Source organism: Narcine bancroftii, unplaced genomic scaffold (genome assembly GCF_036971445.1).
Source record: "Narcine bancroftii isolate sNarBan1 unplaced genomic scaffold, sNarBan1.hap1 Scaffold_298, whole genome shotgun sequence".
Lineage (NCBI taxonomy): Eukaryota > Metazoa > Chordata > Chondrichthyes > Torpediniformes > Narcinidae > Narcine > Narcine bancroftii.
In genome coordinates this window covers 310,377-325,914 of record NW_027212034.1, presented here as the reverse complement: position 1 = coordinate 325,914, position 15,538 = coordinate 310,377, and the positions used below count along the sequence as shown (strand labels likewise).

General features: G+C 40.2%; 1 protein-coding gene across 1 annotated transcript in view; it reads left to right on the top strand.

The window, feature by feature from the left end:
• The first annotated feature begins 3,093 nt into the window (after window positions 1-3,093).
• The window catches only part of LOC138750899 (protein yippee-like 1), a 62,379-nt gene continuing 49,934 nt past the window's right edge, over window positions 3,094-15,538 (top strand). The window contains exons 1-2 of the mRNA XM_069913027.1: window positions 3,094-3,520; window positions 5,769-6,054. Of these exons, the coding sequence (XP_069769128.1) occupies window positions 5,938-6,054 (117 nt within the window). The 5' untranslated portion in view covers window positions 3,094-3,520; window positions 5,769-5,937. The remainder of the gene's footprint in view (window positions 3,521-5,768; window positions 6,055-15,538) is intronic.

Sequence of the window (15,538 nt, the reverse complement as noted above, 5' to 3'; positions counted from 1 at the left end):
TAAAAAAACTTTTTATATAAAAAAAAGGAATTGATTGAAACAAATATTGTATTCTAGGAAAAATATTCATTTTTATGGTATTAATCCTCCTAGTAAACCCAAAGGTAGATCCCTCCACCTAATCAAATTTAATTTAATCCTTTTTATTAAAGGAAAATAATTAATTGAATATAATTCTTGGAATTCCGTATTAACATTAATTCCTAAATATTTAATTTGTGTAGTCCACTTCAAATTTGTAATATTTTTATATACTGAATAATCACCTTTACAAATTGGTAAAATTTCACTTTTAGCCCAATTTACTTTGTCACCAGATAATTGGCCATAAATTTCTAAACATTCTTGAATTGCAGGTAAAGAAATATCCGGATCCACCAAATATAATAAAACATCATCAGCAAATAAATTAATCTTATATTCCTCATTCAGAACTCTCATACCTTTAACATTTTCATTTTGACGTATTAATTGTGCTAAAGGTTCAATAACTATAGCAAATAAAGTAGGTGACAAAGGACATCCTTGTCTAGTAGATCTTGTCAAACTAAAAGATACTGAAATTTGGCCATTAACAGCAATTCTAGCCTTCGGGCTATTATATAAAGCCTTTATCAACCCAATAAATGAAGAACCAAAACAAAATTTCTCAAGTACTTTGAACAGAAACTTCCATTCCACTCTATCAAAAGTCTTTTCTGCATCCAATGAAACCACTATTGGATAATTCAACTGAAATTTAGATTTATTTATCAAGGTTATTAACCGTAAAATATTATCTGACGCATACCTGTTTTTTATAAATCCCGTTTGATCACCATGTATAATTTTAGGCAGATATTGAGCTAATCTATTAGCCATAATTTTAGCTACAATTTTATAATCTACATTTAACAACGAAATTGGTCTATAAGAAGAAACCTGTAAAGGGTCTTTATCTTTTTTTGGTATAACCGTAATTATTGCGTTAGAACAAGACTCAGGTAATTGAAAAGTATTGCAAGTTTGTTGTAATACATCCTTATAAATAGAAGATACATCAGCATAAAAAACTTCATCAAACTCTATAGAAAACCCATCTTCACCAGGTGCCTTTCCATTCGGCATCTCTCTTATTGCCCTTTCTATTTCATCTTCTGTAAAAGGTTTATCTAACTCTTGTCTGTCTTCTTGATTCAATTGTGGCAAGTTAATATTTTCCAAGAAAGAATCTATTGCGTCTCCAGTTACATCTTTACATTCCGAAGTATACAATTGTTTATAGAAATTACAAAATTCCTCATTAATCTCCTTTTGATTAAAAGTAATACCTGATTTCTTTCTAATCGCTGGTATGATCCTAGATAATTGTTCCTTTTTTAGTTGCCATGACAAAACTTTGAGCTTTCTCACCCCATTCATAAAACTTATGGTTAGTTCGATTCATTAAACATTCAAACCGATATGTTTGTAATTCATTATATTTAAATTTTAAATTAGTTAACTGATTCTTTTGCGTTTCGGTAGCAAGTTTTTGAAATTCTTTTTCAGTAGCAGTTATCTTTTCCTCTAAGTCTTCAATCTCTTTAATTCTCTCCTTTACTTTAGAGGCATAACTGATAATTTGGCCTCGCAAAAAAGCTTTCATTGCATCCCATAAAACAAAATAACTAGAAACAGAATTACAGTTAATGCCAATAAAAATTTCAATTTGCTGTTTTAAAAAACTAATAAATTCTGTTTTTTGCAATCTTCTTCTTCTTGGCTTGGCTTCGCGGATGAAGATTTATGGAGGGGGTAAATGTCCACGTCAGCTGCAGGCTCGTTTGTGGCTGACAAGTCCAATGTGGGAAAGGCAGACACGGTAGCAGGGGAAAATTGGTTGGTTGGGGTTGGGTGTTGGGTTTTTCCTCCTTTGCCTTTTGTCATTGAGGTGGGCTCTGCGGTCTTCTTCAAAGGAGGTTGCTGCCCGCCGAACTGTGAGGCGCCAAGATGCACAGTTTGAGGCGATATCAGCCCACTGGTGGTGGTCAATGTGGCAGGCACCAAGAGATTTCTTTAGGCAGTCCTTGTACCTTTTCTTTGGTGCACCTCTGTCATGGTGGCCAGTGGAGAGCTCGCCATATAACACGATCTTGGGAAGGCGATGGTCCTCCATTCTGGAGACGTGACCCACCCAGCGCAGCTGGATTTTCAGCAGCGTGGACTCGATGGTTTTTGCAATAGCATAGTATTAAATCTCCATCTTGAAGCTTTCTGAACATCTTGTGAACTCAAATATTCTAATAATAATAGTGAATGATCCGAAACCAATCTAGCCTTATACTCCACAGATGTAACCCTATTCTGCAAATGTGCTGATATTAAAAAAATAATCAATTCTAGAAAAATAATTATGTCGCGAGGAATAAAAAGAAAAATCTTTCTCTGTAGGATTAACTCTTCGCCAAATATCAATGAAATTCAAATCTGCCATCATATTAATCACTTGGATTGCCATCTTAGACTTCCTAATTACTCTTGGGTACTTATCCAATAAAAGCTCCAACACCACATTCAAATCTCCCCCAATCATCATATTAGAGTTCGATTGTCCAAGTAATAAAGACATATCCACAACAAAAGCTGTATCCTCAACATTAGGAGCAAAGTCCATGCCTCATTAAAGATTGTACAATTTAATTTTAATAATCTTCCACCATTTTTCTCTTCATTCTGTAACTGAAATGGTAGATTCTTATGTACCAAAATTGCCACACCTTTTGCCTTAGAATTAAACGAAGAATAAAAAATTTGCCCAACCCATTCACGTTTGAGTTTCAAATGTTCCTTATCTGTTAAATGAGTTTCCTGTAAAAAAAAGCAACATCAACTTTTAATTTTTTTAAATAAGCAAGTACTTTCTTACGCTTAATAGGATTATTTAAACCCTGAACATTAAGAGAAGCAAACTTCAATTTAGACATTTCTTACACTCAATAAAACACAAGAAACAAACAAAAAAGGAAAAAAAGAGAAAAAAAAGAGAAAAAAAGAAACCCTCCAAAAAAGAAAAAAAAAAGAAAAAAAACCCTTAATTCCCCTTTGAAATTACAACCAAAAACTAAAAAAAATTAAAAAAAAGTTATATATAACATTTTTTTAATTATTTAAAAAAGATAATTAAAAAAAAGCTTCACTCTCTAACCCAAAAATTAAAAAGAAAAAAAAAACAGGTCGGAGGTCACAATTACCTCCTCCTGTTTAAACCGCCTAATGCGGTAACTCCCCCAAAATATTGGGTGTGAGATAACTCAAACGCAGCTAATGACTTCTGGAAATTGGTGCCCTCCCAGTTCCCTCTCCCAACTCCCATCACTATTTAAAATCTTCTCAACAAAAAATAATTAAAAAAAAAATTTAAAAAAAATTTTTTTAAAATCAACTTTGCCATTGCGACCACCGTTTCTTCCATTTCTTCCAGACATCAGATTCCCTTCTTGCAGCTCTGCCCTCTTTGGAGACCGTGGAGGACTACGTCGTTCCTGGAATTGCGTAATTGGTAAAGACTGAGCAAAATCCATAGCTTCTTTAGGATTATCAAAGAACTTTGGTTGATATCCATCCTGAAAAATCTTGAGTACCGCGGGGTATCTAAATGTTGCCTTGTATCCTTTTTTCCACAATAATTCTTTCACAGAATTAAATTCACGTCATTGAAACATAACTTCCTGACTCAAATCCGGATAGAAGAAAACATGATTACTCTGAACCATCAAAGGAGGTCTGTTTTGCTGTGCATTTCTAATAGCCATATGTAAAATAGTCTCTCTATCACAGTAATTTAAACAGCGAACCAAAACAGGTCTTGGATTTTGTCCTGAAAAAGGTCTCCTTCTCAAAGCTCTATGAGCCCGTTCCAATATTAAACCTTCAGGAAACTTATCTTGTCCCAACACTTGTGGAATCCATTCAGTAAAAAATTTTCTTGGATCTGGCCCTTCTATGCCTTCTGGCAAGCCGACAATTTTCACATTATTCCATCTGGATTGGTTCTCCAAATAATCAACCTTTTTTGCTAAATTTTTATTCTGAATCTGTAGCGTTTCAATTGTTTTATTCACATCTTGCAATTGATCTTGTACATCAGATAATCCTTGATCACACATCTCAAGTCTTTCAATAGTTTCGACTTTAAAAGCTCCATAATCAGCCATCTGTTGAGTATTGACATCCACCAATGCATTAATCTTAGAAATAAGATTATTCATAGAATCACCTAAATGCATCATTGAAGAAAATATCTTATGTTCAAGACTCTTGAAAAGTATATCAACATCAGTAGATCCAGACATGGTGGGATCCTGCTGTTCTTGTGGAATCAGAGGACCTTCTATCCCTTCTTTTAATTTAGTAGCTTTTCTTGCAGTTTGACTCCGTGTAAGAGCCCCTGCCACAGACCCCCCCAGAAGTGTCAGGAGGCTGATGATCAGGGTTATCTTTGATCCAAACCTCCTTTAAAAGCTTCGTTACGTCAGTATCTGGAAGAGCTGTTGTAACTGATGGTATAGCAGTCAAATAACAACTCTTTAACTCTCCAACTGGTGGCGCCCCAGCTAATTCAGCAGTCAAAGTCTCAGTAACAGTAGACGTTGTTTGAAATACTGGCATCCGGCCAGCCCTTTGTTCTAAAGGCAGCTGAAAACGACCTTCAGAAAGACTGACGAATTCAGAGCGGTGCTCCAAGGCCAAATTCTTCGCTTCTTTTCCTGGATCCATTTCACGCTGAGTCGTGGCTTTTTGTAAACAAGCAGGCTCAGATAATTTTGGAAAATATAATTTTTTAACAATCTGTTGATGTTTCCTTTTACTTTTTTTTAACAAATGTACCGTTAGGTATTAATTCAACACCTCATACTATTTATAAACTTTTTTAAAAAAGTTTTAACGGGCGCTTAAAGACAAAACAATAAGTTAGAGTCAGGAGAGGACTGGAAGGCACGTCTGTTCCTTACGCCATCTTGCCACGCCCACCGTTTGGGCCTCATTTCTGAGGGGTGGTGGACAAAGTGGTGACTCTGACTTCCTTACGATAGACAGAGTTAAGAGTTTCATGTTGCATTCTAAATGTAGCATTATGTGACAATAATGGACCTTTTTACCTTTACTAATGGAGATGAGGAAATATTGAGCCAATATCATAGATGATTTACTGCAGAAATGGCATGTTTTGGTACAAGGGAGGAGAGTTGAGTGAATATTAAGTGTAGAGCCTGCAAATGCACTAATACATGAAAGTGCTAAAGAAATTCAGTTCATGCAAGTTCATAAGGAAAAGTTGATCAAATTTTCTAGCCTGAGCCTTTTTGGAAACTGGAAATTATTGACAAAGGGCTCAGGCCCAAAACAATTATTATCTTTTATTTTCTATGAATGATGTGTGGACTGCTGAGTTTCTCCAGCACTTTTGTGTATTACACTTGATCCCAGCATCAGCAGATTCTTTTTTTTGTTGAACAGATTAAGAAAATGTTGTCTTCTCCCAAACTGGGAGAATATGAAATGCAAAGTAATCACACTGAGGACTGAGTTGAGTAATGCTGACATCTTTAAAAACAAATTTCATGCTTTAGTTATTGAAACTGAATCAAATAGATACACTGTCATTTGATTAAGTGCTTGTTTGTTCCATTTAGTTGCCTTATAAACTATATAGCCCATTTCACTGAACCCTTGGTTGCTCAACAGTGTAATTTCCAACTATATCATTGCTTTTTGCTAATGTACAATATCTGAATTTCCCATTGTAGGTTCTGACAGTTTCCCTTGTGGTGTCTGTGTGGAGACGGCCACACACACTCCAGTACAACGACGGCTTTTGCTTGCGTTTTCCAGTGTTTCTTCTGTCAGAGAGCGCACCAGGCCTGTAACTCTTCGACTGCCAGCCCTGAGCTCAGCAGCGAAGAACATCCGTTGGAAATGGTGAAGATGACGAAATCAAAAACTTTCCAGGCTTACCTGCCGAACTGCCACCGAACATATAGCTGCATTCACTGTCGCGCTCATCTTGCAAATCACGATGAGTTAATTTCCAAGGTAAGCAGCGGTAGGTGAATGGTTGCTTAATGGGTACCATTTTTCTACTCAGCTGATTAGAAATGTTGTGCTTGCAGAACCATTGTTTAATTTTGATGCACAAGAGACTGCTGGAATCTGGAGCAAAAAAAACCCAATCTACTGGAGGAACTCCAAGTCGAGCAGCATCAGAGAGGGTGGGAGGCAACTATTTCAGGTTGAAGCCCTTCATCAAGACTTACTGATGGTTCCTTTTACCCTCTCTTTCTCTCTTCCCCCCACCCCTAAACGGGCTTTCTTGATGTTGCTTGACCCACTGAGTTCCTTCAGTGGATTATGTTTTTGCTCCATGTTGTTTGGTATCCCTGTTAGTGTGTCTACAGGCGAAACCTGGATTTAAATTGCATTTGCTGGGCAAGCCAATTGTAGTCTAGCAAACTACCAGAGGGTATTTAAATGTGTTTGACAGGATTTGAAATTATCTGAGTACTTAAAATTATAATATTGCAATTTATAAGTAGAAATGGTTTTACTGGCAAGAGGGCAGATTGAAACTAAATAAACCAGAAATTAATTAAGAGGATTATTATTTTAAGCAGAGTGGTAATGTGATCTAGAATGTGTTTCTAAAAGTGTGATTAAATACAGGGAAAATTGCATCGGTTGAAAAGCTAGATAAACCACAAGCACCATACTAATATAAGTAGTAGGCCAATCCAGACTATTGTGCCATTTATTAAGATTGTGGCTGATTTTCCACCTCTCTCCATACTCCTTGAATGTTCAGAAATTTATCAATGCCTCTTTTGAATGAACAAGGCAACTGAGCCTTCACAGCTGTCAAGTGCAGAAAGTTCCAAGTTCCACCAACTTTCTAGACCTTAAATGGTCTATCCCTTAGCCTGAGTAAATGTCCTCCCTGTACCTAGCCTGTAAAGCCTTTAAGAATTCTGTACTTCTCAATTACATCTTCTAAACTTGTCTAGCGAATATAGTCAGTCTCTCCTCGTATGACAAACCTGCCATCTCTGGAATCATTCTAGTGTATCTTTATTACACTCTCTGGCAAGTATGTTTCTTTTATGGGTAAAGAGATCAAAATTGTACAGAGGAACCCAGATATAGGATCTTAGTGAGCCAATACAATGACAATAAATCTTCACTATTCTTGTATCCAAATCTTCCTGTCACATAGATTTTCCATTTTGCATGCTGCACCTCCACATGGCCTTTCACAACTTGCTTACAGGCACCTGTGTCCCTTTTGCTCATCAATCTTGCTCAAGGACTGCACAGTGGTACAACTAATAGAGCTGCTCCTTCAGTTCCAGTGACCTAGATTAAATTCTGACCTCTGTACAAACTCCACACAGACAGCACTATTCACTCTGTAACCTTTAGGTTTTCTTCCAGGTGTTCCTGTCTCCTCCTGTATTTTGAAGATGTTATGGGTTGGTAAGTTATTAGATTAGAATGGTAAAATCTGGGGAAGAGTTGATGGGAATATGGAGAGAATAAAATGTGTTTGGCTCATATTAGTTCAAAAGTGGTTGTTGGTTCAGGATCGATAAGCAGAAAGACTAGTTTCTGTGCTTTATCCTTGTGACTCTAATAGGAGGCTTGGGTTCTATGCCTGCTTACAGTTGGATAACTCGATGATGATGCTATGCACTTGATAATGCACTAGACCTCTATAAACGCACCCTTTTTAAGAGGAAGTAGGTTGGTGTTGGAGGCAGAAGCATTGAAATTCCAAAAGCATTGAAGCTTTGGGAATGAAAACAATGGTGGTGAAGAATGAAAACAATGGTTGATGAAGAATATTTTTCAGTTTCTTGCTTTTTTTGTGTATTCACTCTACTTTGAGTCTCCTACTTATACATTCCATTCTGCTGATGTGCTGAAAAAGCCATGGCAGCCCATTCTAGAATTCAACATTCAACATAGTGGGTGCCAGAGTCCAGATGTGGCTGGACAAACATCAGTGAACCTAACTTTCAAAGGTAATGAGATTGGCTGTAAAGTAGACTGTTTGTTGGATTACAGACTCTGTGAGAAAGTGGCATGGGTCCTCATGGGAGAGGATGAGTATTGTTGGCAGAAGGAATTTGGGTTTAAATGGTACTGGAAAGAAGTGACACCACTTCCTGTAGAACCACTTTGTTCTTATGAGGTTGCTAAATTTAGAGAATGGTGATCAATACAGACAGCTGCTTCTATGTTTATTCCCAGACTGTAGTTTAACTTGGAACATGCTTGAGGAAGAAGAACTCTAATAACACATTCCCATGCCATTGTCACACCAAGGCTGGTGGAAGATCAGATCAGAGGCTAAATAATACTTCATCAGTTAATGTAAACTATGTATTTTGCACAGACTGCTCTGTTCCTCTTCAATGTCCATTAAATCTTGAGATTTGGGTAAATAAATACAAACCCTAGCACTCAACTATTGTCACTTTTTGTTCTACTTCTGGGAATGACAGGTCATCTGTTCAATGATTTTTGAATAGCTGAAAGTGATATAGAGTATCAAAATTCTTAATTAGGGAATGTTATGATTGAAACATGATTGGGGAGCTTTGAAGTCCTGTCACACAACTGCTCTTTTTGTTTTGAGTATAAATGTTTAGAATTTAATTGGGCAATGGTTGGCTTTGCAAGGATGAGCATAACATTGGGAATTTCTGGAGTGACAAGTTGGCCAGGTTCTAATTCCCAATTGTCAAATTTATGGGAGTCTACAGAATACTGTTAACTTTATGACTTCTTTGGAATAACTGAGATACTCGGAGCATTGGGCTGAACATCATATACTAGGGAAAAAAAACTGCTGATTATTGAGACTCAAGTCTCAATCCTGCAGGCTAAAATTTCTGTGACTGTGCCTGGTATGTTTAAATTACCATACCAATTGATGATGATGAGTTTGTCATGTACATTGGACAATATACATGTGCACCAAAATTCTTTATTGCTGCAGCTAAACAGTGAGGTTTGTCGTTTGATTAAAGACCAGGCTCTTTCAGATGGCAAGAATACCCCGATGTAAAGCCACATATTCTACCCCTATGCGGCTGTCGGGAGGCCACCTGAAAGAGGAGGAGGTGCCTCCAAGGTGCACTTTCTAACCCTCCTCGGAGAGGGTTAATTGCTGGAGCAGGTTCCCCTAGGCATCTGAATGTAGCCGCCTGAAAGCAGCTGCTAAGGGGCGGGCTGATGACAATCAGCTGGCGACCCAACTCCCCGCACCTGACTGCCGCCCTCTCTGCTGCCCCTGCCCCGACATCCCCCGAAGGGACAGGACCCGGATTGTGCTCCAAGGCGCCTCTCCTGCAGCTGTCCCTTTCAAGGACAGGACCCGGATTGTGCTCCAAGGCGCCTCTCCTGCAGCTGTCCCTTTCAGGTGGATAACGCAGCACCTTCAGGCTGCCACCTGAATGACCATTCCACAGGTTTGCATCTACATTCTTAGCAGAGAATGCATCTGAAAGCAGCTACAGACACTCAGCCTTTCGATCTGGAGACAGATATATAGTTTGGCCAGGTCCAACTCAGAGGGGAACCTCTCGGGCTAAACATTTATACAAACAGAAGAATAAAGAGCACTTTGCATCCTTAGACTCGCAGCGCATATGGAGGGTATACAGATTATTGTAGCAGCCTGTGCATGGAGACACGGACTGACCCGCAAAATGGCCGACGAATGCTGCGACATTGCAGACGTGGCCATCTTTCCAGGTGACTGCACAGCAGGAAGATGGGGAACACTGGCCAATCCAAGGCCGGCGCAAAGATGACATGGCCCTAATGTCAGCGTCAGAGGTCCATATGAGCAGAGATTCCAGTGCAATAAATCAGTCTTTGACTTCAGGTTTACCACAGACATTCAACATATTATGGGGAAGAACGTGGTAGCTGATGCTCTTTCAGGCCCCACGATCGAGCCAATACACGCCCTGTCCCAAGGTGTCAACTACATGGCCCTTGCCAAAGCACAACACCAAGTCATTGAGACCCCCCCCTGTTTATAGGACAGGTGTCTCCGGTCTCAGGATGGAGGATGTCCCAGTTGGCCCAGGTAACCTGATGCTGCTGTGTGATGTTTCTACCGGCAGCCCTTGCCCCTTCATCCTAGCTGCATGGGGGCACCAAATTTTTGAGGCCATACATAACCTGGTGCATCTCACCAACTGCGCCATGTTGAAAATGGTTTGTCTGGCATAGCCTTCATAAACAGGTCAGTCAGTGGGCCAAAAGCTGCACGATCCGCCAATCCTCCAAAGTGAATGTTCACATGAGAGTGCCCACAGAGACTTTTGAGCCAGCACAGCGTAGGTTCTGCCATGTGCACATTGACTTAGTGGGGCTGTTGCTGGTTTCCCATGGGCGAGATACCTCTTGATCATAGTGGACTGTTCCACGAGTTGGTGGGAGGTGATCCCACTGGCAAATACCACCACAAAAACCTGTGCCAGGCCATTTGTTGACATGAGTGTCCTGATTCAGGGTCCCAGAGCACCTCATTTTGAACAGGGGCCACAATTCACCTCTGGATTCTGGGCACTGCTAACATTCTGGCGACGCAGCTCCACGATACCATGGCTTATTATCCGCAGGCCATCTCAAGGCAACCTTGATGGCCTAGCTCAAGGGTCCCAACTGGGTAGAAGAACTGCCTTGGGTCCTGCTGGAAATCAGTACTGTGCCGAAGGAGGACTTCAATGCCTTGGCAGTGGAGATGGTCTACAGCGCACCTTTAATCATCCTTGGGGAGTTCCTGGTCCCTAAGGACCTCGCGGCAACCCTCGAGAGCCTGCACCTAAAGCTAGGGTCCTTGGACCACGGTAACCCCAACCGCATGGCCAGCCCAAGCATAGCATCTTGAAGGATCTAAAGGCTTGTCAGTACATATTCGTGAGGAGGGGCGCACACAGACCACCTTTACAACGACCCTACGAGGGGCCCTGCAGGTTCCACCTTTGTCCTCTATCGGCGGTAAGGAGAAGACGTTTACCATCGACTGCCTGAAATGGGCATATCTAGACTGTAGTGAGCCAATCTCCACCCCTGCCCCTGCGACGCAGGGACAGGCCACTGAAGGCTATAGACAAGGGCCCGATCACCGGTTCTTTGTGGGGGGGGGGGGGGGGTTGTGTAGCGGCTTGTGCACAGAGACATGAACCAGCCTGCAGAATGGCTGATGAACGCGGTGACTGCGTGGACTTGTGGGTGACACTGGCCATCGTCCCAGGTGACCTCCATCACGGCAGGTAGATGGGGAACTCTTGCGGGAATGCCAGCCTTCTGATGACGTGGGGCCCTGATGTCAGTGCTAGGGACCCATATAAGCAGAGTTATAAGGAGTCTTTGACTCCTTGTGTGTGTCTTCCTTCCACACTTGCTGTGGTGTGCATGCTAAATTATAACAGATTATAAATCATTTGGATTAGCACCTGTTTCTAGCTGTGACCCCTTAAACTTCTCTGAGGAACTTAATTATTTTTGCTCATTCTGATAGAGAAAATAAGGATCTTTTACCGAATGAAGTACCTGTTTTCTATTACAGATATATGGGCCATCCTTAGTAGGGTGAATGTGCAGAAGGAAGCTGAACCAAATGGCATTCCTGGTCGAGTGCTTAGAGCTTGTGCAGATCAGTTGGCAGCGGTTTTTATAGATTTTTTAATCTGTCCCTGGCCAAGGCTGTTGTTCCAATAGGTTTTAAGATCATTATAATTGTGGCTCTGCCAAGGTGCTGTACTGCCTTGAGTCTGATTGACTACTGTCCTATTGCACTTACTCCCATCATCGCAAAATGTTTTGAGACGTTGGTTTTATCTTATTTGAAATCTTGTTTGTCTGTCACTATGGATCAACATCAATTCGCCTACAGTGCTAATAGGTCGACAGAGGATGCTATTTTAACAGTCCTACACTCTACTATGACTCACCCGGACAGACCGATCTCTTATGTAAGATTACTATTTATTGATTATAGTTTGGCTTTCAACATGGTTGTACCACCAAAGCTGATAACCAAACTTTGTTCTTCAGTTCATCCTTTTGTAATTGGATTCTGGATTTCCTTACTAACAAAGCCCAGTCTGTTAGGTTGGGCAACAGTTTCCCCTTGAATACTGGAATGCCCCAGGATTGCGTGCTGATCTCCCTTTTGTATTCCATCTTTACCTCTGACTGTTGCTATGTACAACTCAAACTTAATTATAAAGTTCGCAGATGACACCACGGTTGTAGGCCTGATCACAGAGGACGATGAAACCAACTATAGGAGTGAGGTTCAGCTCCTAGCCTTATGGTGTGCTGAGAACAATTTGTTACTCAATATCCAGAACTCAAAGGAGATTAATTGTGGATTTTAGATGGGTGGGAAGCCAAATGCATGTTCTGATTTACATCAATGGAGTGATTACATAACTTCAAATTCCTGGGGGTTCATATCTTTGATCTCACATGGTCTTTGAATTCATCAATGTTGATCAAAAAGGCACAACAATGTCATTATTTTTTTAGATGTATGAGGAAGTTACACCTCCACCCCAGAGTGCTGTTGAATTTCTATAGATGATCTATTGAGAATGTGCTGACCTACAGTATTTCTGTGTGATGTGGAAATTATTCTGCACAAGATAGGAAGGCACTCCAGCGGGGAGTGAAAATGGCCCAACGGATTGTTGGAATGCAATTGCCTACATTGAATCTATCTGCAGGGGGCAAGGAATATTAAAATTTCAACGAACTCTAACCGTGAATTATTTACTCTCCTACCATTGGGCAGAGGCTATAGATGGGAGCCTTCGCTCTAACTACGAGAAAGAGCTTTTTTTTCATGAAGTCGTGATAATGTTAAATATCAATTCACGATGTTGAGCAGTCCTGCACTTCTATTTCAGAATCAGCAATTTTTAAAAAAAATAAGGATATTGCAATGGTTTTTATTGTATGTGTTTATTGTATTATTTTATATTTTGGTCGATGCTAATCATGCTTCATTGGCTGGTATTCCAGCATAATGACGATAAAGTATCGCATCAAAGTTTAAAAAAAAAATTACAACAGAATTCTCATGAATTTAAAAATTGAGTAATATCACAATTATCATAGTAGGGAAAAAAAATGAGAGCATTAGTGCCGATGGTCCTTTTGAGATGTCTGAGCAGTCCCTGATTAATGTAATAAGGGGAGATTCAAGATCCTGATAGCTGTTGATAACAGAAACTGTTCTTGAACCTAGATGTGCTGGTCTTCAGACTTCTGCTCAAAGGTGTCAGAGAGAGGAGATTTAATTGGCAGTTATGGGAGTCCTTTATGATGTTTGCCTTCTTGAGATAAAGTCTCACATAAATGCATTCAGTGAGAAGTCCAAGTCTGTGATGTACCTGAATGTTTGTTACCTTCTGCATTCCTGTGCAGTCAAATTCCCAATCCAGGCTGTGATGATTTTTTTTTTAAATTTTTTATTTTTCACACCATAAATCACATTAACCATGGTACACACTTTTTCCTTTTCACACATATACAGTGCCATTTTCTCCCCCCCCCCTCCCTCCTCTCATCCCACCCTCCCTACCTCCCCCCTCCCGTCCATTTAAGGTATACAATCTAGGATACATTAAACCAGTCAGACAATGTTGTCATTCAATAAAAATACACCAGAAATTCTACTGAGTCCATTCTTTTCATTTCCTTTTCCTTCCGTTAACTGAGGAAATGATTGTCCCTGGTAGGTTTTCGCTATTGTATTTAATGTAAGGCTCCCATATTTGTTTGAATATTTCAATATTATTTCTTAAACTATATGTTATTTTTTCTAATGGAATACATTTATTCATTTCTATATACCATTGTTGTATTTTCAAATTATCTTCCAATTTCCAGGTTGACATAATACATTTTTTTGCTACGGCTAGAGCTATCTTAACAAATCTTTTTTGTGCATCCTCCAAATCAATTCCAAATTCTTTGTTTTTTATGTTACTTAGGAGGAAGATCTCTGGATTCTTTGGTATATTGTTTTCTGTTATTTTATTTAATATCTGGTTTAGATCTTCCCAAAATTTTTGTACTTTCTCACATGTCCAGATTGCATGAATTGTTGTTCCCATTTCTTTTTTACATCGAAAACATCTATCAGATACTGTTGGGTCCCATTTATTTAACTTTTGAGGTGTAATGTATAGCCTGTGTATCCAGTTATATTGTATCATACGTAACCTCGTATTTATTGTATTTCTCATCGTTCCGGAGCATAACTTCTCCCATGTTTCCTTTTTTATCTTTATATTTAAATCTTGTTTCCATTTTTGTTTAGTTTTACCATTTGTTTCCTCATTCTCCTTTTCTTGCAGTTTAATATACATATTTGTTATAAATCTTTTGATTATCATTGTATCTGTAATCACATATTCAAGGTTACTTCCCTCTGGCAAACTCAAACTGCTTCCTAATTTATCCTTCAAGTAGGATCTCAATTGGTAATATGCCAGCGCTGTATCTTGAGTTATATTGTATAAGTTATATTATATTATATAAGGCTGTGTTCTCGCACCAACCCTCTTTTCAATCTTCTTCAGCATGATGCTGAACCAAGCCATGAAAGACCCCAAAAATGAAGACGCTGTTTACATCCGGTACCGCACGGATGGCAGTCTCTTCAATCTGAGGCGCCTGCAAGCTCACACCAAGACACAAGAGAAACTTGTCCGTGAACTACTCTTTGCAGATGATGCCGCTTTAGTTGCCCATTCAGAGCCAGCTCTTCAGCGCTTGACGTCCTGCTTTGCGGAAACTGCCAAAATGTTTGGCCTGGAAGTCAGCCTGAAGAAAACTGAGGTCGTCCATCAGCCAGCTCCCCACCATGACTACCAGCCCCCCCACATCTCCATCGGGCAAACAAAACTCAAAACGGTCAACCAGTTTACCTATCTCGGCTGCACCATTTCATCAGATGCAAGGATCGACAATGAGATAGACAACAGACTCGCCAAGGCAAATAGCGCCTTTGGAAGACTACACAAAAGAGTCTGGAAAAACAACCAACTGAAAAACCTCACAAAGATAAGCGTATACAGAGCCGTTGTCATACCCACACTCCTGTTCGGCTCCGAATCATGGGTCCTCTACCGGCACCACCTACGGCTCCTAGAACGCTTCCACCAGCGTTGTCTCCGCTCCATCCTCAACATCCATTGGAGCGCTTACACCCCTAACGTCGAAGTACTCGAGATGGCAGAGGTCGACAGCATCGAGTCCACGCTGCTGAAGATCCAGCTGCGCTGGATGGGTCACGTCTCCAGAATGGAGGATCATCGCCTTCCCAAGATCGTGTTATATGGCGAGCTCTCCACTGGCCACCGTGACAGAGGTGCACCAAAGAAAAGGTACAAGGACTGCCTAAAGAAATCTCTTGGTGCCTGCCACATTGACCACCGCCAGTGGGCTGATAACGCCTCAAACCGTGCATCTTGGCGCTTCACAGTTTGGC